Source organism: Alligator mississippiensis, chromosome 13 (assembly GCF_030867095.1).
Source record: "Alligator mississippiensis isolate rAllMis1 chromosome 13, rAllMis1, whole genome shotgun sequence".
Taxonomy (NCBI): domain Eukaryota; kingdom Metazoa; phylum Chordata; order Crocodylia; family Alligatoridae; genus Alligator; species Alligator mississippiensis.
The window spans coordinates 29,868,776-29,895,913 of NC_081836.1; the positions used below are offsets into that span (position 1 = coordinate 29,868,776).

Here is a 27,138-nt window from a genome sequence, read left to right on the forward strand (position 1 = left end):
GCACCTTTTGCAGCCAGGACATAGGCCAGGCCTGAAGATACAAAATATGTGGTGCCAGCGTTCTGTAGAAATACAGGATCATATACGGAACTGAGGGCACCTCCACCTGGTTTCCACATGGAGGTGCCAATCAAAGTGGGCAGAGCAGAGTGTTGATGTCAGGGAGTCCAAGTAATGGATCCAAGAGCATCTGATCTTCTGTGGCCTCATGTGGATTGTACTGTTTTCCTACCCTCCCTCCCTTCCAGATCCTCAATCAGGGCAAATGGCATAGGAGTCAACAGAGCTGCATGGGTTTACCCCAGCTGAGGATCTGGCCCTCTCTGCAGTGTCAGTTGAGAACCTGGTGTTCTTTCCCATTGTACTTGTTGTGGCATGTGGTGCCCTCTAGTGACATACAAGCATCTGTGGGAACAGCACCACAGATTCCTGCTTTCCACACTCTCAGAGCTGTTAAATTCACACCAGTCCCTGTAGGAGTGTAGCAGTGTTGAGGCTGCTGTTGGCCAGTGGCATGTTTCACCAAATTGAGCACTGCATGGAAGGGTTTGGAATGACAGTGCTAAGCAGTAAATCTTTTATCTACCCCCAGACCAGGTAATACCTGGGCAGCATCCATAAGAGCTTCCCTCTCCACTGTGCCCACTCCCTGTTCTGCTGGATGTCGATATGGAAGTTGGCCCCCATGCCTGCCCCATCCTGAGCTTCTCTTATGACACAGCCAGTTCCGGTGGTGGCTTTGATGACATGGACGCACGCCTACGTGTGAGATTCATTTTCCATGAGGCATGTACACCGGCATCCAGTGATAGTTACTCCCGGTCACTTAAACGAGTACTGCAGCAGTGACCTAGATGCAAAAGGTTCCATAGCTCATTATCAGTCTCCTGAGCTGTCTGGTTCCCTTCTTCTTGTTACTCTCTTAAGCAGGAGGTGAGGGTGTGCTGGAGAAGGAAGACACTCAGCACACTGAGGACATCTGAAGCTGAAGGTCTTGCTGTTGGTTGTGTATCAGCCCACAGGGAGGGCTTCTCTTCTTCAGATATTTTCTCATCAGAGAGCAGTCAGGGTGTGTCTGTTCCTTCCCTCTGGCCCCTGCAAGCCCATTGCCAGCTAACACCCAGTACCCAGTTTAAGAGGTTGGAACTGCATGTAGAAGACGCCAGGACTCCTTCCCCCTGTGCTCTGGCATCTTCCTTGTGATCTTTGTGCTCTTCCCTGCAGGTGCGTGCGGATCACAGATACTGGCCTCAGTTACTTGTCCACCATGTCATCTCTGAGGAGCCTATACCTCCGTTGGTGCTGCCAGGTAAGTGAACAGCAAAGGACAGAGCCAACTAGGGAAACCTCTCTGAGAAGGGAGATGGAATGTGGTTCTTCTGTAAATCTCTCCCACTTCCCTTTTCTCTATATGAGGGCTGGGTTGGCTACTGAGTTTTGTGATCCATGTAAGGCATAAATAATGTGATTGTGCTGCTAGTTGTACAACAAGCCTGGGGCTGAACCTGGCTATTGCTGGGGTGAATACAACTCCTCCAGAACATCTCTGTGGGAAGCCTGTAAAATACATGGCCTTTGATGCAAAGCACAACCAGTTCCTGTGGCTCTGGACACATTCAGGTAGCATGTAATGATGTAAGAAACCTGAGTATGTGACAGGAAGCGGTTCTGGTAAGCTAGAGCAAGATGTGGGAGTCAGAAGATGGGGGTGGAAGGGTCTCTTCTCCACTCTCTCAGACTTGTGGTGTCTCAGATGAAGTCAAATGCTCTCTGTCTCAAAGCGGAGTGGTGGGGCTGAATTGTGTATGAAACTCTGAGGAACATCAGATTGGAAGGGGCTCCAGGGCCCTCAAGCCTTGTTCCCTATATTTGCAAGTAGTTGTTTACCAAAAGACTCTTTTACCAAAAGATCATTTATTGCAAATATTCACGCACTACACCTTCAAGCCCACAACCAGAAACTCCCCAGCGATATGCCACAGGGGAGACATGAGCACTGCCCTGCCTTGCAAGGGAAGAGAAGTAATCAGGTAGCTGCTAAGTGCTTTTTTCAGTGAATCTTTCCAAATGTAGCTCATTCTTAGGGGTCTACTTAATTTGCAGTTTTGTGGTTTTCGTAGAAATGACAAAAAACAGCATTGTCCACAGTTGCCAGGAAATATTGCATTGGCTGTGATTTCCTGCGACATTAACCTACTCCCCAGCATATTTTTTCGTATAATATGCTGTTTTAAAATGTCCCAATGCTTACCACAATACAAAGACAATGCAATAATCACTGCAGCCATAAATCACATGATTGAGAGCTACTGTCTGCTAGTGATGTGGATTAAGTGAAGGTGCCAGTCAGTGAAGTGAAAATGTTTCAGTGCCATTTTAAAAAAAGTTAATGCAATGCCAATGCCCCTCTACCAGTCAGCAGTGGGATGTGGGGCCACCAGGAAATTGGCTCTTCATGCCACAACCAAGCCATGAAAATTGCTTTGTCTCACCATGAGTTAAGTAGATCCCTGCTCATTCTGTATTAATGATCTGGGGCCTTGCCTCTTCCGCTGTTTTAGGTACAAGACTTTGGCCTGAAGCATCTCCTGGGCATGAGAAGTTTACGCCTCTTATCTCTTGCTGGTGAGATCCAAATACTGATCTGTCCATGACCTGATAGACCTGGTTCTAGAGAGGTGGAAGCCCCAGCAGGGGGATGGGGCTGAGACTGTGTGGGCAAGCCCAGGGACATCCCAGTCTTGCAGCAGTGTCCCATGAGGATGCCACTGGCTCATGACACAGTGTAGATACAAGACATGAGGGTGTTTTTCTAACTTAGAATGGTTTGGGGAAGGGTAAAAGTGGCTGGTGCAATGGAGTTGTGCACAGAGGCCTCTGTTGAGTATGTGCTGTCTTCTCCTGCTCCCTGCTTTTTCAGCTGAGTAAACAGGGCAGAGAAGAAGAAGAAGCCAAGCCAAACAACCAGGAGATACCTTCCCCCTGGTAGTCTGTGCTGTCAGCTGCATCACTTTCTCACACTCCACTCACTTTTCCTGGGGTCATGTTTTATGCTTCTCTGGGCACTGAAGAGCATCTACCAGGCTGGGGAACAGTGTTTCTTGTCCTCTGCAGACACAGAGAGACTGAGCGCCAGAGCTGCTGAGAAATCAGTGAGAGCTGTAGGCCTGAAATCAGGCTCAGAAGGACAAATCCCACTGCCGGATGTGTGGCTTCTCGTCCCTCCCACCACCCTGGGGGGTGCCTGGTTCCTGCAGTTCAGTAGCAACTCCACACACACATTCAAAGGCAGAAGAGTGCTTCACTTTTTTCTTACTCCTTGTAGACTTCCAGGCATATTTACCAACCACTTCTTAGAGTACCTGGGAGTCCCATTTCCGTTGACAGCCCAAGTCAAGCCAGCGCCCAATTCAAGTCACCTCCAAGCATTTATGGGTCAACTGAAAAAGTTAGGTCAAAGTGGTTGTGTGTGGATGTGATTTAGAGGCATGTTCCCTGTTTCACCACTTGACCGCACCTTCTATACATCAGTTCCTAGGGAAAGCCTGATGGAGAAGTGTGGATCCTGATTCTCTTTACACTTCCACCCCTGGAAATCAGGAGTTGTTCTGCTGCCTCCAGTGAATGGCTGCAAGTCAGGTGGCCCAGGGATGCTGAGGAACCTCAGGGTGTGATTACACTGTATCCCCAGTGCCTGTACTAACCCTAGGAGCATGATGTTGAAGCATCTCTTGCAGCTGGGGGCATCTCTTGCAGCCCTCAAACATGCTGAAAACACAGGTCTCAAGAACAGGCCCTGGAGTGGCTTTACTGCCTCTTTTTTGGGTGGGGCATGTGTAGATGGGGGGATGGGCAGGGTCTGCCTCCCCAAGAGTGTGGGTGTAGGTAGACATGCCCTGAGAGGTCAGAAGTGCATGCAGAGTGGTTCTGGCGCAGAGGTGCAGCTTATCCACACTTGAACATGGTCACACCAGAAGCAATGTGGACATTCTTTTGGTGTATACCTCATCCAGAAGAATCCTGCCATCCATTCCCTTTCAGTGGACTGATGATTTCACTGGCTGTACTGTGCTATGGATGTCTCTCTTGGCCTGTCCCAGATTCAATTGTGAGAAAGACGGTCATTTAAAAGCTCAGAATGAGGCCTGCCATAGCTAATAGTTCCGGGGAGCTGGGAACTACCTCTGATCCATTTCTTCAACATAAAAATAATTGTCTGTCTCTTGCTTCCATGAGTCAGCACTCCTGGTATAAATCATTTACAACCACCATTGTGAGATCACTTCAATCAGGTGTGGGATGATGGTAAATTTGGGTCTAAAATAGGAGCTGTCCTTTGTCAAGTAGACACTCGAGAGGAACAGTTACAGAGATATCATGTGCTCAGCCGGGTTATTCATACTCTGTGACTCATCTGACTGCCCCCTCTGCTGGGTTTCTATAAGAAGAAAAGCGTCTGTCCCTCCCAAGTGTTCACATCATCCTAGCCTTGGTGGCTGAAGCAGTAAACAGCACAAAACATTTCCTGTTAATCACCTCAGTTCTTATAATTTCCATGTTATCATCCTTCAGGGACAAATGGTGTGAGAGTCATTTACTGGAGCAAGTACAGCACGACTACACTAATATCACTAGAGTTCCTTCAGCCCAAGGGAGCTCAGAGCCAGGCCCTGTCTCATGCAGTAGATGGAGGCAGATAAATGAGGTCCAAAAAGCAGAGTGGTCCAGCTGTCTGCCAGTGGGGTAGCATGGTACAGCTGTTATGCAGCTGTAACATGCATGGCAGCTGTAACCCAGCACCATGACCCCAGGCAGCCTCCACAGGCCTCTATGCTGTGATGGAGCCATAGGCAGAACTGAGATGTGTCATGATCCAAGAATGTCACCACCAAAGCCAAGGGATGGTTGAGTTCTGGGAGTCCAGCCCTACCCCACAGGGTCTACATGGTTTCCTCTTGTTCACTGGGTGTTTCCACCTTCTGGTTTTAGGTTGCCCACTCCTGACCACCACAGGCCTTTCCGGCCTTGTCCAGCTTCAAGACCTGGAGGAGTTGGAGCTGACCAACTGCCCTGGTGCCACCCCAGAGCTCTTCAAGTATTTCTCCCAGCACCTGCCGTGCTGCATGGTAATCGAATAAGCAGTCCCCAGGATTGGCCAACTGTTGGAGTCATCTCCAATCCCAATCCAGCACTGACCGACCAACCAGAGTCATCCGATTGTTTGTTTTTCTTTCTTTCTATTTTGAGAGATGCAAAAGACACTGGCGACTTAACTCCACCACCACGTGTAAAACAAACCAGAATTATTCACATCACCACACCCGGTGACAGTGCCTGGAGATTGAGATTTGCTCTCTCAATGAAAGGAGGCTTCTGTCTGTTCATATGCCGCAGACTTCACAAGAGAACCCCTCTGCAAGGTTTGTAAATTTCCCACACCTCCATCATCTCTGTCGTCTTTGTAGTGGTCTGTCCTGAAAGATTTTAACTTAAAAAACAACTCACAAAACAAAACAAAACACAATAAAGCTAAACAAATGACACAGAAAGAGACAGAGAGAGAGAGAGAGAGCAATGCAAATTGATGAGTTGGCCCAGGACCATGTGATCTCACACCCTGTGTGCCGTTCCCCCTCAGTGCTGGATTTCACGTGGTTTCCGTCTGGATGTCTCTCATGATGGAGAGTAGAAGTTCCACCCGCTCCACCCATGCTTCTGGGTGGGCTCAGAGGTGAGTCTGGGGTGGGGTCTAATTGAAGCCCTTCCTCTGGGTATTGCATGGTTGAGCCCGGAGCTGAAATGTCCGGTGTTGCTGGGAGCTGAACCAGAAGGTGAAGAAGGGAAGAGGAGGATCCTGAGGGACAAAGAGACTTGAAGGAGAAGGGCCAGAATAACTGATGCCATGGGTTCTTGTTTTGTCTCTTCATTCCTCAGACGGGATGCTGCAGGTCTCCCGTGCTGGAGGCGTTTAAAAAATAAACCGACTAATGCTGTGAAAGAGAAGCACAGGGCCCGATCCTGAGACTTTTGGCAGGCTGGGTTCCTTTTGCTCCAGGAAGTGAAGCTGGTACGTTGACCGTGATCGTCTTGTCTTCATCGGAAGCACAGATCCATGGGCAAATTTCCTGAGAAACAAACAAATTGACCCAGCTGAGTTGTCACTCCCCCTACACACCCCTGTTCCCCAAACACCCAACAACCCTAAGGTCATGTGGCCTGGGGTGGACGGTCGCCTACTGCTCTTTTCATTTTGTTAATAAGATGTTCTTCTCAGAACAGCCTGCAGCCTTCGCATGCTAGCTTGCTTCCGTCTTGTGGTAAGGTAGGTCCTGGAACGCGTGGGCACTGGGAGGGCCCGTGGGTGGCAGCTCCCCTCTCATTCCCTTGCCCAGCTCCAGTTGTCTCCTCCAGTGTGAAGCTGGTGTGGCTTTGCATTCCATCCATGTTCATGCGTTGGAGTCCTGGTTTCACTGTGAGTTATATTCTCAGACAAGGGAACCTGAGACAGCTCCTTTCACTCCCACCTCTGCCTGGAGCCTCCCTCAGCTGTCTTCCTTCTCTCCCTGCAGCTTGGGAAGAGGAGAGAAAGCTTTTGGCTCCTGCTTTCTTTGCAGTGTGCCATAAGCCCCCCTGTGTTATTCCCCAAAGGTCCAGCTTGAGGGCAGCTCAGTTGCAGACAGAGTCAAAGCCAGAAACATGTGAACCAGGCAGACCTGGGACCCTGCCTTCCCCTTCCCTGCATTGCCGCTCCCACCAGCTGAGCAGGCTTTGCTACACTGTTTTTAGTCAGGCCCCATCTTGACCCACTGTTGTGCCCTGGCTCTGGGGGGCCCTTCCCATCTCACTGTTGCCTCCCCCATTTTCATCTACGCCACCCGCAGGATCCAGTTCTCCCACTGCATCTGGAGTGCTTGGAGGCTCTTTCCTGAGTTACATTCAGATCCCAGGGGTATGTGGGAGGAGGTCCCAGCTGAACCATGCTGTCCACCCAAGCAAAGTCTCAGCAGCTGAAATGTCTTTACATCTGGTAATGAAACCTTTTACTTTGTTGTAGGTTATTTGCAGGGAAAGTGGGGGAGAGGAAAGTAGGGGCCAGGGAGAGCCATTGCCTCTGTACTAAGGTCAGGTCATGGTGAGCCAGGCTCTATTTCCGTCACTGCTCATTCTAGAGCCTGTACATCTCTGCTCAATTCACTACTTTGGGTGAGTCTGGAGGAAGCCCTCTCCAGACTCACCTCCAGCCCCATGTGGAGCGACTGGCCCCAGGATGCACACACATACATGTATTCCCATCTCCTGCACCCACATGCAAACAGACTGAGCTTAATTGTTCCGAGGGATGTCTCTGCTACCTCCGTACCATGCGAGGTGCCTGCCCTATCACTTGGTGGTATCTTCTCTCCTCCGACCAGAACGGAAGTGGACTGTGGAGACTCCGCCAGCTGGGTAGAGCTTCGGAGATGGAGAGAAGAGCCTGTGGTTCTCCAGGGATAGGGGGTGAGCATGCAGAGACACTCCTGTGATTCTGTAGGGAGTAGACTCTCAGTCCAGAGGTACCTCAGCAGTCGCCAGCCCTGCTGCAATTGAAAGCCAAAACACATTCAGCTCCCATATTATGGAAAATGGGAACATGCTGCACAGAAGCAGCAGCCTCAGGACACAAAGCCACTGTAGCTCTTCCAGCATCTGAAGCCATCTCCCTGATACCAGCAGAAAGAGACCAGGCGGGGACCTCTGTATGTCTCTTTTATAAGTCCTCCCAGCATCATCAGCACCTTCTACACTGCCTGCATCATCTCTGACCTCAGTCAGGGACCTCCCCATCCTCAGGGCAGGCATCACTCTGGGAAGGACACTGGCCATAGTAGTTATCTGAAGGTTCCCTTGATGAGGCATTGTCAGGACTGCATAGGAAACTCAAGCAAATAATACAGGCTCAGTGTCTCAACTGGTGTAAACCAGCAGAGCACTACTGCAATCAGACTGGGTCAGTTTACACCAACTGAAGTTCTGGCCCAAAGGTCATCTTACTGCAGAACCCCTAACAGTGTCTTTCTTGCAGGATACCCTAATGCATAGCTGCAGCGCTGAATGGTAGAACTTAAGACAGCTGAACATCTCGCCATACATTGATGTAGATGGTCTCTTTGCCATTTAGTGGAAGGAGACTCTCAGGTAAAGAATATCATATCAATGGCCAGCACCAGGCCTGTAGATGACAGGCTGTTACAAAGCCAGTGGTCAGTGTATGCATGTGCTCCCCAATAGATCTTACTAGCGGGAGATCTTCCTGAATCCTGAGTGTGGATGCAGCCTTCAAACACTCCTATCTATCTTGCTTCTTCTCTGATGGTAACCACTAGAGCACCCTCTGTTAGCCCCAAGGCTCCCTCTTCATAGACATCCCAGCCCATCACTACCAGACCCATATCCTTCATAAGGGTTATTCCATGGTAGCCAGTCTGGTGGCCTTGTGGTATGGGCATGATGAATGCGTAGCTTTGACACTTGGTTGGCATGACTGTGGAGACTGTGGCAGGCAGTGAACCCAGCCTGGGAAGAGGAGGAATGCCTTGAATTGCTGGGAAGTAGTCTGGCCAGCTGTTCTCTAAAGTGTTTATTTTGCACCATAAATGGACATGATGCTTGGCAAACCAGACCAGTTCCTTCCCTAAGGACCTTGCAGTAAAGGCAGGTAAGGGATAGCATTGTTTAATAGTGGCCAGAAAGGCATAAATGGGTAAAAGCTAATTAGCTGAATCCAAGTGGTCAAGTAGAAAGGGTGTTATGGAGACCTCATTGCCAGCTGGGACTGATTCCTCTGGATCTAGCAAGGTCTCTGGTTCTGGGCTAGTGGCACAGTTTTCAGATCAGTTGGATTTATTAGGTGGTGGGCTGCACAGACTGAGTCAGCTGGCAAATCCATGACTGAAAAAGTGACCCTTGAGAAATGATTAGGAAGAGCTAAAGTAACACACACTGGGTGTGGAGGTGGTGGTGATGATGATGGGAGCTTTCCACAAAGCTGGAAGAGGTACAACTGGTCCTGAGCAGAGTTGGGCAAGTGGTGCAAAACCCTTTCTCCATGGATAGTCATGCAGGTTGGTTTTGGCAGCATTGGTGTCTTTCTCACATTGGTGCCCTGCATGCATGTATGCTTGGGCATCTGTAGCATGGAATTGCACTGAAAGTACATCTTCAGCTTATCTTTCCCAATGCTCACAGAAAATGCACCTTTGAGTTGCTTTCTGCTAGCGTTAGCCCAAGACGTCCACTAAGAGTCAGGCTTCTCCAGCCAGGGCAGAAACAAGTGGTCCTACATGGGTACAGATTTTGCAAACCAGATTCCATGGAGCAGTGACTAAATGTGTTGTTCCACAAGCAGAAAAATTCATCCCAACCCAATTAGCACCAAGCTCATCCACTAAAGTAATCAGTCCTGAATGATCCACTCAGCTATGGCCTTGAGTAAGAGCCTAACTTCTCCATACAGTCCTTCCACCACTGAGGGGAGAGGAACCGCAGCTCCTCAGACAGCAGCTCCCCTGCTCATTGCTGACCTGGTGCCGTAGTTTCTCATGGTTATGTCTGGACACATACATGTTTCCTAATTTTTAATGAACAGGGATTAACTGATTTAACAACCATGGTTTTTTTTATTACCAACTTTTGTTGCCATAAAGATGTGTAAGCTTTAAGTGATTGACTTCTAGGAGGACATGTTGCAGCTTCCTGCTCTGATGGCCTCTCCTCCGCACAGCCCTGCTAATGCAGGATTCTAAGGTGGAGGTGGGGGGGCGGGAATCTCTGATGGGAGAGTTGTTACTTTGGTTAACCTGTACCTTTGGTTACTAATTGCACTATAGTCTCCTTCAAGATCCTTACTGAACTCGCCAAAAAACACTGGTCAGGCAGCCAGAGCTTTTTCCTCATGACAAGTTCAGTCTTTCCAGTGGGGATGTTGGAAAACCCTGGACATCCATGGGAAATCCATAGGGATGGACATATGCCAGCCCACCTACTGGTGTGTAACTCAGCTGGCTGTAGGTAGAGGCTAAGCAGGCAACCCCCATGGGACTACATCTGCTAGGCTGGTGCTGGAATCTCAGTGATCCCTCCCTGACAGGCTGTACTCCCAAACTGCCCTTTTCCAGTAGAGGAGTTCCTACATGTTCCTGCACCTTCCATTTCTTAGAGGAAATCTGGAAGAACTGGTTCTTCCTCCATAGTAGACCTGAAGCCAGCAGTGCCCTGTACTGCCCAGCAGAAGGAAATGGTAGAGGCAGGCTGCACAGCTGGACTGGCTGGTGGGAAGAAGGGAGCAGTCAGTCATCACCGAGGGTGGTAGGGCATTGTTTTGCTTCAGTGCCAAGATTCCTAGAGCTCCTTCTGCACCCATGTGCAGACTTACATCCTTATGTCCTGAGCCAGCTGAATCATCCACCTCCCAGATCTCTACGTCCATGCTCTCCCAGGCTGCTGTTCTTGCCAGCAGAGCCTGCAGTGGTTCAGCTGCTCATATGCTGGGGGCTGCAGTCATGCTGGGAGGTAAATGCAGCTGCGCCTGGCCTCTGTCACTGGTCAAGCCAGGACCCCAGAGGTCAGCCCCCCAATCCTGTAATGGTGTCTAAGGGTGCTGGGGAGATGAAAAAACACCCTTGCCCCTTGGGAGAATTCCCACTCCTGAGTGTCCCTGCAGTTGTGATACAATTTTAGCCTCTCCTGCTCTGACACATTTACGGTGTGGGCCATCATATATAATCCACCCTCCTGGTTTTTCTCTCCTTGGTCTGGTCAGGCACTTCATTACAGCCCCAGCTTGTACATTTTGCACATCTAAGTTGCTATGACCTGAGATCCGTTAGCTTAAGCAGAGGCAAGAGCCAGAAAAGGAACAGGAAGAATTAGGTGTGTTTATGGAGCTAGTCCAGAGAGGAGGTGAGCCCCTGCAGCTCTTGTTGTCTGCATTGCGAATAGTTTTATTTCCAAGGGTTTTAGGCACTGGACACATGGCAGTGCAGCACAAGGAAGCCAAATGCCCCTGCCACGCAGCTTATCACTGTTAGGTACTGTTGGGGTGCCTACAGGACCCAGGTGCCCCATGGTGCTAGGTGCTGTATATGCACAGAGTAAGAACATTCCCTCCCCCAGAGAGCTTGCAGTCTAACCAGACAAACAGGAAAGCTGCAGCACAGTCACTTGCCTAGGATGGGCAGGGCTCAGCCAGGCCATTGCACCATCCAGTGCAACATTCTGCCTCTGACAGTGATTAGTGCCTGACTGCAAAGGAGGCATCTCCACGAATGCACTGTCCAAGTGCATACTGCTGCCCATACAGCTGGGGGAGGGAAGATGCCTTCCCACCCCAGCAGGATGCCAGTTTGACAGGCTGCCTTCCTCTTGGCTTTAGGGTGATTAAGGGTATTAGCCATTGCACTACCCCACCGCTATCCAAAGTAGCTTAATGTTAGCTCTCCTTTCACCTAATCTCAGTTTGGCAAGGTGGCCTTGTTGTGATGTGTCTTGGGGAGGGCTGGATTTACATCTGAGACTTATTAGCAGGGACACCTGGTTCTCAGCTGTTGACTTCAGTAGCAGTCAAGGTCACATCACAGCTACCTGCATGAAAATCTCCTTCTTTTTGGGTACCCACCTGCTTCTGCTTCCCTGCTGAGATGATCTCATCCTCCATTTGTGCAAGAGCCCAAGTGCTTCTTCTCTGCTCCAGGTTGAGCTCTGTCCTTTTAGGGATATCATGAGCTCCTAGCCATGGTGAGTGCTAAGAGAATCCTCAAGAAGGCCCTGCCCTCTTGGCAATTTACTTTAGAAACTGGGCAGTGCAGGGTCCATGTGCTAATATCTGATGCACTCGTAGAACCTCATTAGGTGGCAGACTCATCCCTTATGTTATGATGAGTCTGATTTGGGCCTCTGATGCTGCAACCTGGTGAGAACATCTTTTTGGCCCATCTACACAGGCAATACCAGGCATGTTATAAGCTGGTAGGAGGATGTGTGTGTTTTTCATGGATCCCCTGACAGATCTCCCATCGGAGATGTGCTGGGCCAACCTCTTCAGCCACAACACTGCTGTGGTGGCTGGGGAGCCCACAGAGGTGCAGAGGTTTGCACTGAAATGCTATGAAAAAGGGAGCGTCCTGCTCCTTATACCCCAAGGCTAGTCCTGCCCATGAATAGGATTTACCAGGTTGTCCAGAGTTTTCCATCTGTCCACTGCTGTCCTTCCACCAGGAAGGAGACTGCAAGGGGAGTGTGGGGGTGCAGGAGAAGCCACTGAGCAGCCAGTGCCTTCAGAAAGAAATGGTGCATTTTTTCTTCTAAGGGAGAAGGGAGCTTGTGAGGTTGGCTCCTGGACCCAGCTGTGACAGAACCTGCCTTGCCTCCTGGAGCTGGGTCAGACCAGGCGCTCCATGTGTCTGCAGTGTGGATGCCACCCTGTTTGTGGAGGGGCTGGGACAAGGCTTTTCTATCTCTTACATTTTCAAGCCCCTCTGTCTGATGACTAGACTTCTTTACCTGACCTCAGCATTTCTGTTCTTTCAGCTCTCACTCCCAGAAGGTGGGGACATTTTTCTGCCCTCACAGGCCAGTCTAGGTCTCTGAAGCTGACATGAAAAATAAAGTGACTTCATCCATATAGGGGCTCAGCATAGGTTAGAAACCAGTGTGGTTCCTGCTTTTGCAATCAAGGGAACTTGACAAGTTGTTGGGTCCCCAGACCATAACATAGGAGGCTGTTATTCAGCAGGGAGAGGGGGAGATTCTCATGAGCACAGTCAAGGTGCCAGAGGGGAAAAGCCTTTCTTTGCAGTCATGTTACAGCCAAGACATGGGGATACTGCTAAGCTGAGCAAACTGATGGACTGTCTCTTCAAAGGATGCTGCATTGAGGAACTAATGTTTTACTTAAAAAAGAGGGTGAAGATAATAAAATGACATGGGCTGTTGGCCAACCCCACTGGTAGCCAAGTAGGAACCAGCACTGGGTCTATCACACGAGGCCTACCAAAGCTCTCAGGAGCATGGCTGTCTTGGCATGCTTTAGATAGGTGCAGAAGTACCACACATGGTACTTCTGCAGCACAGTGCAGGGGACATGATTGTGGCCCTTCCTTACTCCTGCCAGTCTGGTTTGGAGAGAATAGCAACGGTGTCACTAGCATAGCAGAATCCAGGCACTCACTGGCGTACAAGAACCCAACTGCAGGGACGGACTGGAAGTCAGGCAGGCCCAGCAGCTCATTTCTACTGCAGAACTGGAAACCCAAACGCAAGAGCTCTGGGCTAGTGCACAGGAACCAGAGTGAAAGACTAGAAAGGGCAAGTGAAAGTGGCCAGTCAAATCACAAGATCTGAGCAGGAGAAGCAAAGAAACAAGGAAGCATTCAGCAGTGGCGAGTGAATTTCCTTTAATCATTTAGAGCACTGATGATAATCCAGTGACACGCTATGTGTTTCATGGTGTACACGTTTTGAAGCCAGATCCCTAACTGGCATAGCTTCACTGACCTCCAGATTTATATCACCAGAGGAGGTGGGGCTATGTCCAAAGATTATTGGATTGACAGAGTCTCTTTAAAATGTGTATATTTTTTTTAATGTCGCAATTTCTAAGGAGACATTGAGCGCTCAGGGAAAGCAGTTGTGATGCTTTGGTGGGCAACCATGCGGGTGTCCTGTGAAGTCAGAGAATAGCATGCAGCACAGTACTGAAGAAGAACCAAGGCAGCCTTGTCCTCCTGGAATACAGCAGAGGCAATGAGGGAAATGCCACAGAAAAACCTCGGGGTTCCCACTGGAAAAGGAAGAGCTAAAAAGGAAACTATAATAGGAAGAGGAAGACTTGATGGGCCCGGCGGTGTCAAGTGGCAACGGATTCCACCCGCTCAAGGTCCGGCCCTGAACTGGCCGACCCAGAGGACGGGCACGGTTCTGTCACTGACTCGGTTCTGATTCAACCTCCTTAGCACCCTGATTAGGCGTCCGCTGGTCCAAAGTATTATGAAAACTGCTGAAGCTGTGATATTTTGAGTTACTACAGAAGGAAAATAAAGTGGGAGAGAGAAAAAATAAATCTGAAAACCATTTTCTTACTGTACATACGACCTCATTCTCCTGTATATTCTGAAGATATAACCTTATATTTGGTAAGTGTTTCTTGTGCTATTTTATCACGTGACCTGTTTATAAAAATATATATTAAACATTTTAAAAAATGCAGGGGCCTGCTTCCTTCCTGCGTCGCCGCCCGCTCCCTCCCGGCTCTGGGTACAGGAGTGTTGCCGGCCGAGCTCCCTCTGCTCCTCTGGCCTTCCGGGGGCGGCGGGGCGGGCCCTGCCCTGAGCTGCGCTGCGCCCCGTGGCTCCCACGTGCTCCCTGCGGCCCGTTGCTCCCCGATAGCGGTTTCATTTGTCCCAAGAAACCCGTGGCTGCGCCTTCAGCGCCCGCCTTGCCTGGGGGGGTTGACAGCAGCTTTGGTGGCCTTGGCCCAGGCTAGGCCTTCCCCTGCGCGGGCCACGGGGTGGCGGCGCGGGGCAGCAGGCAGGCGGCCCTGACGCTCCCGGCTGCACGGGGGTGGTGGAGACGAGCGCAGCCCAGGGCCGGCTCGGGCCACACCTGCAGCCCCGGCACCCGTCTGGCAAGCGCCTCCACAGGCCCCGCCCGTGCGCTCCCCGGGCCGGCGCAGGGGAAGGGGCGGCGCGGCGGGAGGCGCTTCCGCGGGCAGGAGCCGCCGGCCCGGGCTGCAGCTGCGCCTCGCGGGAGGTCCGGCTCGGCCTGGGGCGGGGATCGGCGCGGCCTCCCCGCTGACGGGCTCTGGGCGGGCGGACCCGGGAGCCTCCGGGGCGGCGGCCGGGCCTGGGCGGGAGCGTGGCGCTGAAGGAGGCGGGTGAGGAAGCGGCGCCGGGGGCCGCCCGGGCCCGGGGAACAGGAGCGCGGCTGCGGGCCCGGCCCGAGGAGGCGGAGCCGCGGATGAGCAGGGGCGGCGGGCGAGGGCCGCGGGAGGGCGCCAGCCATGGAGAAGATGGCCAGGGTCACCACGGCCCTGGGCGGCAACGCCATCACGGGCCGCACCATGTTCTGCCACCTGGACGCGCCCGCCAACGCCATCAGCGTGTGCCGCGACGCCGCCCAGGTGGTGGTGGCCGGCCGCAACATCTTCAAGATCTACGCCATCGAGGAGGAGCAGTTTGTGGAGAAGCTCAACCTGCGCGTGGGCCGCAAGCCATCCCTCAACTTCAGCTGCGCTGATGTGGTCTGGCACCAGATGGACGAGAACCTGCTGGCCACGGCCGCCACCAACGGCGTGGTGGTCACCTGGAACCTGGGCAAGCCCTCCCGCAACAAGCAGGACCAGCTGTTCACCGAGCACAAGCGGACGGTTAACAAGGTCTGCTTCCACCCCACCGAGGTGTACATGCTGTTGAGCGGCTCCCAGGACGGCTACATGAAGTGCTTCGACCTGCGCAAGAAGGACTCGGTCAGCACCTTCTCTGGTAAGGACGAGGTCTCGGGCCCTGTCAACCTGCATGCTCAGCTGTGGGGTGCTTGCCGCAGGAGCTGTAGGCTGGGGCTGGGCACTCTGCCACGATATTGAGTGTCGACTCCTGCTTTAGGCACTGGGAAAATAGCTCATCGTTCCTCTGCTCCAGGACTTAGCCCCTCTGACCTCTCTTTGTGCTTGTTGGGTAACGTTTTAGCACTTTCTGGTGCTGTGATGGCCCAGGAGAGAGGTCTGGGGATGGGGATGTGGCTGATGGGACCTGTAGCCTGCAGCAGCCAGGGCTGTGAGCCGTTGGTCTTGCTCAGTGTTTTATAGTCCCTGAACTTGCTAAGGTGCTTTATGGTCTGGCTTGAAGGTTGTGTTTGGTCTGGAGCTAGGGCTGCGTTAGCTAGATCAGTGTGGGGAGCTGTTATAGGTGGGGGTAGAGGAGGTTGCATTGGTATCAGTTTCTGTTTGTCCCTGACTCAACCTGCATGGCTGCTTGATTGCCTGTCTCCAGTGGCCTTTGCTTCCTCATGATGCCAGGGGCTGTGGCTTTGGTGGAACAGTTACTGATTTGTGTCATGGATAAGGGATATGCACAGGGGTTAGAACAGGGGTGGGCAAAATATGGAGCAATTTTTGCCCAGCCTGTGGCGGGTCCATCAGACCTGCCTGGCCCAATGATAGGGGCAGTCCAGGCCATGGCATGTGCCTGGGTGCACTGTGGGGCTGGGGCAGCATGGCTGCTGGACTCCATTTCCCAGCAGCCCCAGTGGCAGCAGCTCTCTTTCCAGCTGCCACTGCCACCAGACCCAGCCCTGCTGGCCAGGCATCTTAGAGACCCACAGGGAGCTGTGAGGGTAGGGCACTCACCCAGGTGGACATAAGCGGAGGGCCTTCCCTGTGCCACTCCCACATGGAGACCCCAGGATCTTGGGCTAGAAGCAGCTTGGGGCCAGGCTGGGGCAGAGCTGCAGTCTGTTCACTGCGTGCCCCTGGCCGTGGAACCCGTGCCTGTTCAGGGACATGTGGGAAGCAGATTAAAGCTCTACTCCTGGCCCCACATTGTCACCACCCTATGACCCCAGCCTGTGATTCTAGTCTCGCCCTCCCCTGCCACTCTTGAACACTGCTCCCAGCCTGCCCACAGACCCATCCCACATAGGGAGTTTGGGTGAGTTGTTGCATGGGGGGTGCTGACCCAGGCCATGACAGCACAACATAACTCTCTGTGTGGCCCATGGGCCCAAATAATTGCCCACCCCTGGGATAGAAGGAGACTAGGGGTGGCTCTAGATCAGTGCTTCCCACTTCCTCAGTATGGCCCCTCACTCCCAATCCACAGTCCCCCACAAACCCAGGTGCCCCTCTTTCCCCACCCACAGCCCAGTGGGCACAACCTGGCACAGGAGGGAAGGAGCACCACGCTGGGCCCTGCTGCCATGAGTGCGAAGCTGAGGTGCCCTCTGCTCACCCAGCAACACTGTGAGCACAATTGTGCCACACCACGCATGCCTCACCTTGGTGGCTGTGGTGGTGCGGCGGTCCCACCTGCTGGACCACAGAGGAGCTGGTCCAGTCCAGCTGCAGCCTGCTATGGATGCAGAAAGCTCAGGGGGCACATTTATCATGACCCCATCCACTGATGTTGCAAACTCATTTGGGGTTGTGACCCACAGTTTGGGAACCGCCGCTCTAGATGTTATTTCAATCGTGGCAGTGCTTTCCTCATCGTGTCATGTGCTTGGCTACACGTGCGTGGGGCAGGCTGTCAGGAGGAGGGGAAAAAGGAATAAAAGCTGGCGCTGCTGCTGTGTTTGCGGGGGATCCCTCCCCATTTCCTTCACCTCCCTTGTGCTTGCTGCTACCCGGGCTGTGTTGTGGCTGGGCAGGGTGTCCCTGGCTCCCTGCACTTGTGCTTACTGCTGCCTGGGGTGCTCCAGCATGGCAGGGGTGTCTCTGCAGATACTTTGTGCTCACATAAATATTTTTCCTGCTCGGTGCTGTTGGATATGGAGAATGAATTTAGGGCTCATAACTATGATGGGACAGGGGTTTCCTTCTTGTTCTTTTTCAGAGAAGTTTATACTGGAGATGGAGCGATGTCCTCTGGGATGCTGGAGGACTGGCAGTTTGGTCTCATGCAATGTATTCCTTGCTACATATGCAAATTAAAGGTGGAGAACCATCAGCTATAAAGTTAGTACACAGTTTGAGGTCTAACTTTATAATGGGTTGGAGCATTTTATTGTGTGATAGCTACTTTACATGTGTAGCTGGTCTCAGTTAATTGCACAGTTAAATAATTAATTGCATAATAAGGTCCCCTCTGCATCTTAGAGGTATCATGCAAGTAACTGGTTAATTGTGAAACCTTGAGACCAGCTACATGTACAAAGCAGCTATCACATGATAAAAAGCTCCAACCTACTATAAAGTTAGATCTTGAAAATGTGTACTAACTTTATAGCTGATTGTTACTGAGCTTGTAGCAGGATCTCCCCAGCACCTGATGGAGCTCTGGATCCCAGCTGTACCTCACATGCAGCTGAAACCCAGAGACCCTGCACCTGATGGGGCTCTGTGTCTTGGCTGCCTGAGTTTAGGATTGGGCTCCCCCTACACCGGCAATAAGATGTGCTGGGATCTAATGTGCAACCACACAGTTGCGCCTCCTGCCTTGCGTGTGTGTGGCATCACAGGAGGCGTGATTGTTTGTTTGGATTATGCATTAGACCCAATTACACTTTTATCTGCATGTGTAGAGGGGGCCTAGGACACATGAACCCCAAGTGGGGCTAAGGAAAATGCTGGAATGAGACCTCTCTATGGCATGGATAGGGATCTGGGAAGTGAACTACTGGATCACAGGTGGGCACAGGCTTTCCTGGAAGCTCTAGGATTGGTCAGTTGTCCATCCAGGATACTTTGCTGTTCAGTGGCTCATGTTGGCCCATTGTTAGCAGCCGTGTGGAAATGTGCTAACAAACATGAGCTTCAGTACTGCTGGGAGAATAGCTTTCATGGGGCCTTGTCAGCTTTGGTCTGTTTCTTTTCCCCTACAGGCCAGTCAGAAAGCGTGCGTGATGTGCAATTCAGCATCCGGGATTACTTCACCTTCGCAGCCACCTTTGAGAATGGGAATGTGCAGCTGTGGGACATCCGGCGGCCAGACCGCTATGAGAGGATGTTCACTGCTCACAATGGGCCAGTCTTCTGCTGTGACTGGCATCCTGAGGACAGGTAGGCGCTAGGCTGGTGGCACCAGATCTGACTTGGGCAGAGGTAGGCACTCGTACTTTTATTTTGGCAAGAACTGGCATGGGCCCTTGGCATAGTGCCTTGTTGCTGACACTCTAGGGGACTCTGGAAATTTGATTAATGAGGGGTCTTCTGCTGAATACTCCCAAAGCAGCAGAGTTTATAAATACACACCCAGCAGAGGTCTGTGTGCTAACCTGCTGATCTCTTAGGCCCCTGGCACACGTTACACTTGAGACATGATTAACTAGTTAATTGCATCTTCAATCACTTAGTGGCAAGGTAAAGCAAGGAATAAGCTGCAAAGTTATTGCACAAAAAATATGTAATAACTTTGTGACTGGTTCCTATCACACCATTAATTGAATGTGTGGCCAGTCTGGGGCTCCCAGCCACAAGGGTGCACCCTGCAGCTGGCAGCCCAAGTCAGCTGACAGCTGCGGGGGCATATGGCTGGGAGTCTGGATCAACTTGTGGGGCTCCTGGCTGGGGTAGGTTGCTACTTGCTGATGTACGGGGAGCCCTGGATCATGATCCAATAAGGCATGATGGGATCTGATGTTTGATCCAACAATCGCATTTTCTGCCATGCACATCTGGCATGGCAGGAAGCACAGTTGTGGAGATTGTGCATCAGATCCCATCAAGCCTTTGCTTGCATGTTTGCCAGGGGCCTTAGTCATTTGTTAACCAGCCTTGAGCTCCTGGGGTCTGTCAATACAAGGCATATCCAGGTACTGACTGGATCAGTTCAAAGAGTTGAAACAGAACTTATTTTAAAATGCAGGTCTTGAGTTTAGCCAAATTGCCCTCCTGCTTGTAGGTTTAAACTGAGGTTCTTCACAGAAAAAGCCATGTTTGCCAGTAAATGAGAAATATTGCATGCAGCTCCTGTGCATCTGCTACCCAGCACCAGGTGGCCCCTTGCTCACTTCAGCCTGTGATTCCTTGCAAGCTGAAGAAAGGCAAATTACCTGACATCAGCCTTTGTCTCTGCCTTGATTTGGGCTGAAGGAAAGCTGTAACATGAATGAAATACATAGGACACAGCAAAGCTGGGGAGCAAGATTTTTTTTTTCTTAAACAGTGGCTGGAGAGCCACTGAGTTAAAATGGAAGATGCTGCATCCTCCCTCTAGTTCAATAGGTGAGTGTGACCATACTCCTGCAAACTCCTCTTGCATGTCCCACCCACTCCTGCAAACTCCTGCATGTCCCAGCCTGCAACCTCCCTTTGGATGGGAAAGACCTCTGCCCCCTGGGACTTACAGTCTTGGTGAGCTCCATGGTACAGCAACCTGGGCAGGCAGCACACTGGTGAATTAAGAGATGTGTGGAAAAAAACAACAATCCAAGATGACCAGCCTCAGGTGCCAGTTGTCCACTAACGTGTCTACTCCTCTCTCATCCTCCCCATTTCCCACCTTTTCCCAGGGGCTGGCTGGCAACAGGAGGACGAGATAAGATGGTGAAGGTCTGGGACATGAATACCAACCGGGCCAAAGAGATCTACTGTGTACAGACCATAGCTTCTGTGGCAAGAGTGAAGTGGCGGCCTGAGTGCAAACACCACATTGCCACATGTTCCATGATGGTGGACCACAACATATACGTGTGGGATGTGCGGCGCCCCTTCATCCCCTCTGCCATGTTTGAAGAGCACAAGGATGTTACCACAGGCATTGTATGGCGCCACCTCCATGACCCCTATTTTCTCCTCTCTGGCTCCAAGGACAGTACCCTCTACCAGCACATCTTCAAGGATGCCAGCCAGCCCATTGACAGGGCCAACCCTGAGGGGCTGTGCTACAGCCTCTTTGGAGACCTGGCCTTTGCAGCCAAAGAGAGCCTTATTTCCTCTGACTCCAACCGCAAGCCTTACATTGGTGACCGACGGCACCCCATCTTCTTTAAGCGCAAGCTGGACCCCACTGAGCAGTTTGAGTACATCTCCTCTTCCAGTGCCCTCAGTGTCTTTGAGACAGATGTGGAGAGCGGCAGCATGGACTGGTTTGTGAGAACAGCCAAGCAGTACGTGCTGGCGGGGCGGCCTCTGGCAGAACTGTGTGACCACAATGCAGCAGTAGCAAAGGAGCTTGACCGCAACCAGGTAAAATGCCCTACCCCCTTACATAGCCTGGGAGAAAGGAGAGGCCCTGCCCACCAGTCTCCAGCAGACCCTGCTGGCATAGGGCAGAAGCATGTATATGTGCACCTACGTCACCTGTGGAGATGCCAGTTTTTCAGGTTACAAAGCATGCCAGGCTGTCTTTCAGCCTCTGATGGACACTGCTCCACCTGACAGAGCAGTAGACTCTTCTGTTGGGTGTCTGCCATCTGAATGTGTGCTATGTGACAGCCATCTCTGGGCTGTCTTTGGCCACTAACATTATAGGTCTTGACATGGGCAGTGCCTGGGAAACACTATTCATTTGAATCCACTTGGGCTGGAATCTTGTCATCGCATCTGGGCTGTGCTGGCTGATGGGGATAGTGACAAGCTACAGGGTGTTGGTAAACCAGAAATGGGGGAGTGTCTAGAGATGTCTTTGCACGTTGGGACAGTCCATATCTGTCACAAACATCTTTGTGATCTGTGAGAGGGTACCCTGAGTCCTGGTGAAGTTCATAGGTGATGCCAAGCTGGGAAGAATCAGGAGAAAAGCGAAATAATTTGTCTGGTCTTAGATGAGCAACATAGACTGCAGGAGTTGCAGTGAGATTCCCTTTGGGACCGGCAACTGGTGCACAATTGGCCCCCATGCCAGAATGCAGGGAGTCTCTTGAAGGGGTATAAGTTCGCCACATCCCAGGGACTCGAGACTTTAGAGCCACAAAGTCCCAAGTGCTTAACCAGGGATCCCCCAGTGGACTAGACCGGGGCTGGGAGGTAGCTCGGAAACGTGGCCAGCCCGTGTGGGAGGCTGTTTCTACTGTTGCTGTCTTCTTTTATCTTTTTCTTTTGCTCCTCTGGCTCCACGTGTCTCTTTCTCCCTGACCTGCTGTTTCTGCCAGGCTCCTCTTTGGTGGATCCCCCAGTCTGTTTCTTTCTCTTTAAGGATCTGTTCCCCAGGTCCTTCCCCTTTGAGTCCCTCCCAGCCAGGGGGAGCTGGATGAACCCCCTCCTTGGAGCCCATCAGCACTGATTTGTGCTTCGCCAAAGGGGCATGTTTTACAGGAATAATCCACTCCAGTGCCCCTTCCAGTGCCAGGGCAGGGGCTTCACAGTGCCCTCAGCCCCTGTGGCCTGTAATCAGCTATTCTATTCCTCTTCTCCCATTACACCTTTTCACTCCTGTGTCCAGTCTGTATCTCTTTCTCCCCCTTCTACTGATCACCAGCCCCCCAGCAGTGAAAGATCTCCCCTGTTCCCTCCCAGCAGGCTGTTGTGCAGGCTGTATGTGCAGAGCCCAACCTAGCACTGTTTGTGACCGGAGTTGAGTAAAGCAGGGCCCCAATCCCACCAGCTCTAGAAAAAGTGTTGTTCCAAGATAGACCCAGATGTGAAGTTTGGGGCTTTCCCTCCTCTGCTGCCTCAGCAGTCAGGACCAGGATGAAGTCCACAGCTGCAGGATAGAGAGCCTGGACCAACAGATCTCTGGAGGGACTCACTGGGGCCCTAATATTCATGCCCCCAGCCCACCATGTCTGCAGCATAGGATAGTGTGTCCTGCTTCATGCTTTTGGCACAAGCCTGGATAGAGTTGTGCTCCAGAAACCCACCCTTTGTGTCCTAGTTCGTAGACAGTAGGCATTGCCTGATCCCTTCCTCTCCACTTTCTCTTGCATCCCTGGGGCAGGTTGCTCAGACATGGACGATGCTCCGAATTATTTACTCCAGCCCTGGCACTGTGTCATCTGCTAACCTGAATCACAGCATGGGCAAGGGCAGCGCCAGCCTCCCACTCATGAACAGGTAAGCAGCCTGACCACAGCCATCCCAGCCAGTGGCCTTGCTATGAGGCCCACACATGAGTGAGGAGGCCTGCACATCATGTGGTGGATAGGGGTGGGAGACGCTGGCTGAAGGTAGAAAGTAGAGATGCACTGATAGAGATTTTTTGGGCTGATACCGATGGTTGATTTTTAATGAGCCATATTGGCTGATACTGATCCAATTTCTGATATGCAGCCCAGCAGCCAAAAGAGCAGCATCTGGCTGGTAAGTCTGTTGTGGTGGAAGGGGTAGGGGGAGGGAAGAGGCATGGCGGGAGGAAGATTGAGGCCCATGCAGTGAGGGAGGAAGTAGGGCTGGGGCAGGTGCTGCCCAGCCAGGGCAGGGTGCATGATGGAGCTGCGAACAGCTTGCCCAGGGGGCGTGGGGAAGGGTGGCAGCTACTGCCACTACATGCACCCCAGAATGCCATGGGGGGCATGTGCCTGTGGATCTGTGTGTGGGGCAAGGGCAGGCTGCCTCTGTGGACTGGGTGCAGGGGGCTGGGCTGCACTTAGGGTGGGCAACCATGGTGCTGGGAGTGGGGCTGCAGCCACTTCAAAAATTGCCATAGCCCCCACCCTGAGTGCAGACTGGCCTAGCCCCCTGCCAGGAAGAGTCTGGGGCTGCCTCTAGCCTGCAGTGGTAGCCTGCCCTCACCCTGCACATAGATCTGGGGGAAGGCGCCCCCTATGCCCTCCCAAGGTGCATGTAGTGGTGGGGGCTGCCCCCCATCCCCATGAGGCTTGTCCTGTGCCCCACCCCAGCTGTGCAATGCCTGCCCCAGCCCCACTCCCTACCTCACCACTGAGGCCTTAATCTCCCCCCTGCACACCCCTTCCCTCCCCCAACCCCTTCCACCACAACAGATTTACCAGCTGGATGCTGATCTCTACACTGCCAGGCTGAACTCCTGGCTGCCTTCGTGCTGCACTGCGGCTGCGCACATGCATGGGGCATTTATCAGCCACATTATTGGCCACGTCAGCCAAAAATAGCCGATTGCTGATGCTGTTGATTTTCCTTATATCAGTGCCAATCCAATGTGAGACTGATGTATCGGTGCACCTCTAGTAGAAAGGCCTTGCAGTGTGTGGCCTTCTGGAGTTCCATCAGTTGACATTGGCAGTGTCCTTGTCCCCCTGCTTTACCTGTGGCAAGTTAAAGGGTATTTTGATGTTTTGGGCATTGTGTCTGGGAGTTGTGATATATAATTTTTTAAGAACGATTAGACAAATATTTGTCTAGGATGGTTTAGACACAGATGATCCTACCTGCAGCAGGGGGGTAGGTTAGATGATCTCCTGAAGTCCCTTCCACTCCCACCTTTCTGTGATTGCAGATCAACTGCTAATGTAGCAGTTGTGTATGTGAGGAGAGAGGGAGAGAAATAAAGAGGCCAGCTTCGGCTTGGCTTGGAGTACTTTAAATCAACTTTAACATTAGAAAAAGTAGGGGTGCACCAATAAAGACTTTCTTGGCCAGTATCGATGGCTGATTATTATCCAGCCATGTTGGCTGATACCAATCCGATAGATGATATGCAGCCTACAGTATCAGGCTGGTAAGTCTGTGGGTGGGGGGGAAGGGGCTTAGGTGTGTGGGGGGCGGGGAAGGGGGCAGATCGAGGCCTCCATGGTGAGGGAGGGAATAGGGCAGGGGCAGGCACTGCCCAGTCAGGGCGATGAATGCAGCCCTGGGACTGGTTTGGAACCGTAGGCTGCTCATCCTGGGGGGGGAGGGGAACGAGGGCTGGAGAGGAGCAGGACTCCCTGCCACTGTGTGTACCTCTGGGAGAGGCATGGGGGTATGTGCCCCTTGGATCTGTGTGCAGGGTGAGGGTGGGCTGCCTCTTCAGGCTTGGGGCCAGGGGCTATGCTGGCCTTTTCCCAGGAGGGGGGTGAGCAGGGACGAACAGGGGCAGCACTGGGAGGGTTGGTTATAGCAAATTTTGGGGTGGCTGTAGCCTACCTCGTAGAAACCCCTCCCAGCATTGCTGCTGCCACCTGCCCCAAGTGCAGCCCCGGCCCAGCCCCACACTGCCTGGAAGAGGCTGGTGCAGCCCCTGGCCCTGAGCTTGCAGCAGGCAGTCTGCCCTTGCCCTGTGCATAAATCCAGGGGGTACATGCCCCCTGTGCCTCCCCTAGGGGTGCACACAGTGGTGGGGAGCGCCAGCCCCTGCCCCACTCTTTCCCTCACCATGGGGGCCTCAATCTGCCCTCCGTCCCTACCCCCGTTCTCCTTCCCTCCCTCGCGCCTCTTCCCCTCCACACACTTAACAGTCAGCTGCTCATCTCCACGCTGCTGGGCTGCATTTGCTACACTGGTCAAAAAAAGCCAATCGCTGATAATGTTAATTTTCCTTTTATTGGTGTCAATCCAATATGCCACCAATATATCAGTGCACCTCTAGGAAAAAATATTTTATTTAAATCAAATTTTATTTAAGCTTAGCACATTTGCTCTTTGAAATGGACCATTTCCATTAACACACAAACATTAAGAGAATTTTAAATAACATTTTTTAAATATTAAGCAGGGCTCACTTGCTATAGAAGTTTTTAAAAGGTCAGACCACTGAAATTGGTGGGGAAGTCTCTGGCCAAGGACCTAGAACCAGAAGTTGCTAAAGTGCTAAGTCAGCTTTTGATGGCTGTAGCCTTCTTCAGGGAAGGGGAATATTTTCTTCATTTCAGTTTATTCAGCTAGGGCAGTTCAATGACTTGTTTGAGCAAAGTTAAGAAACTTGTTAGGACTTGAAAAGCTGCTTTTCTTCCAATCTGTGGTAAAAAAATAGGTGTGAGAAGATAAGCTCTTAGTTGTAAAATCTTGACGAACCGGGTAACCAGAGTGTAACAGAGCACGGGATGTGCTCTGTTACTAACAGGGGTGAGAGCAGACAGCAAGCAGCTTGTAGGTGGCTGCACTTCCAATCAGGCACAACTTCCTGATTGGGAACAGGGCCCAGCTGTTCCCTATAAGAGCAGGGCTCAGAGCAGTACAATCATCAGTCTGCTGCAGGCAGCCAGGAATAGAACACCACTTGGCTGGAGCTGCTGCTCATATCATTTTGGAGGTAAGGGCAGGAGGCTCCTGGTCTTAGGATGTAGTTTTAGGTCATGCCCTGCTGGGGCTGGATGGTGTGGTGGGACTGCTGATAGTGGGGCAGTCTCCAGGAAATGCCACATCTGTGTCTCCCCAGTGAAGGGTGAGCATGGGGTGCCTGAAAGCCTCAGGCCTTGCTGCCTTGTGGGTGGCCCCATAGCAGGGAAAGGCTAGGGGAGCACACCCCAAAGTCAAAGCAGAGGCCCAGACTCACTGTGAGACCTGAGTTGCATTAAGGAGCCAGGTGTGAGGCTCCAGAGGGGTGGAGCCCCAAGCTGAGGGAGCTAGATGTGAGGCTCCTCAGGCAAGGGGATAACAGGATTTGTGAGGCTCAGTGTAGAGTAGGGGATTGAGGCCACAGTGTGGGAGTGTGAAGGGACTTAGCTGGGCCTGGTGCCCGAAGTGATAGGGTCTCAGAGCCCTGAGCAGGTAGGGGCTAAGAGCCCTGATTGATTGAATGAGAGCCCAGTGTGAGAGCACAGAGATTGTGAGCTCCAGTGGGGAGTAAGAGTCCCACATGAGACTCTGGAGTGCAGGTCCCTGTGTGCAGGCGCAAGCTTATAGGCCAGGTGTTACACCACGGATGCCATCTGAGAGGTAAGGGACACAGTATAGGGGAGGTCAGAGCTGTGTATATAGGCCCTTGTCCTCAGAGCAAGTAATGGGCAGCGTCCTGCCTTGTTACCATATTTCAATTAATATCATCAAAGGCATGGTAGGTGAGGAAGGCAGGTGGTTAGCCCCGAGACAAGTGGGCGGGCCAACGATTTAACTGGCTCTGAGATGCCCACTTGTTACACAGAGCACTACGGCTGATGTTTCCTTTAATAAATCCATTCTAGATGGAAGTTGTATTCTGCTAAATTCAGTCCTCCCCCCTCCCCCCAGGAATCCTGTACATTTGAAGTTCAGTTGAATTCAGAAAAATAGATGCTGTTGTTGTGCGTTTTAGCTTAATTTAATTCTCTGTCCAAGTAGACCTTGACATAATTTTTTCTTTACTTGTAAAGTATTTTAAAAAGTAGTGCATCATTCATCACTTGCTGACATCAATGTAAAAATGAAGGGTATTAGTAAATGCGTGTTAACCAATTTAAATGAATTTTGATGGGATTAATGATTTGAGTGAATGTGTGCTGATGTAGTATATCTCCCTGAGGTGCCAAACTTAGTGTGAATGCTTTGTTTAATGATAAATGAAGAGGTTTTAACAGTTAGCAGCCAGTGAGTGTCCCCCCCCCCCCCCCCCCCCCCCCCCCCCCCCCTGCATTTAGGAAAGTAACTGAAATCACTGAATTTAGTTCCATCCTAGTATTTTTATGTCAAGGTTTTCA

At 51.8% G+C, this 27,138-nt stretch overlaps 2 protein-coding genes across 2 annotated transcripts in view; both read left to right on the top strand.

The window, feature by feature from the left end:
• The window catches only part of FBXL16 (F-box and leucine rich repeat protein 16), a 204,189-nt gene extending 198,853 nt beyond the window's left edge, over positions 1–5,336 (top strand). The window contains exons 8-10 of the mRNA XM_014597494.3: positions 1,225–1,309; positions 2,562–2,625; positions 4,990–5,336. Of these exons, the coding sequence (XP_014452980.1) occupies positions 1,225–1,309; positions 2,562–2,625; positions 4,990–5,138 (298 nt within the window). The 3' untranslated portion in view covers positions 5,139–5,336. The remainder of the gene's footprint in view (positions 1–1,224; positions 1,310–2,561; positions 2,626–4,989) is intronic.
• Positions 5,337–14,488: 9,152 nt separating this feature from the next.
• WDR24 (WD repeat domain 24) overlaps positions 14,489–27,138 on the top strand; it is a 16,543-nt gene continuing 3,893 nt past the window's right edge. The window contains 4 exon segments of the mRNA XM_059716731.1: positions 14,489–15,515; positions 18,571–18,748; positions 20,200–20,875; positions 22,566–22,681. Of these exon segments, the coding sequence (XP_059572714.1) occupies positions 15,035–15,515; positions 18,571–18,748; positions 20,200–20,875; positions 22,566–22,681 (1,451 nt within the window). The 5' untranslated portion in view covers positions 14,489–15,034.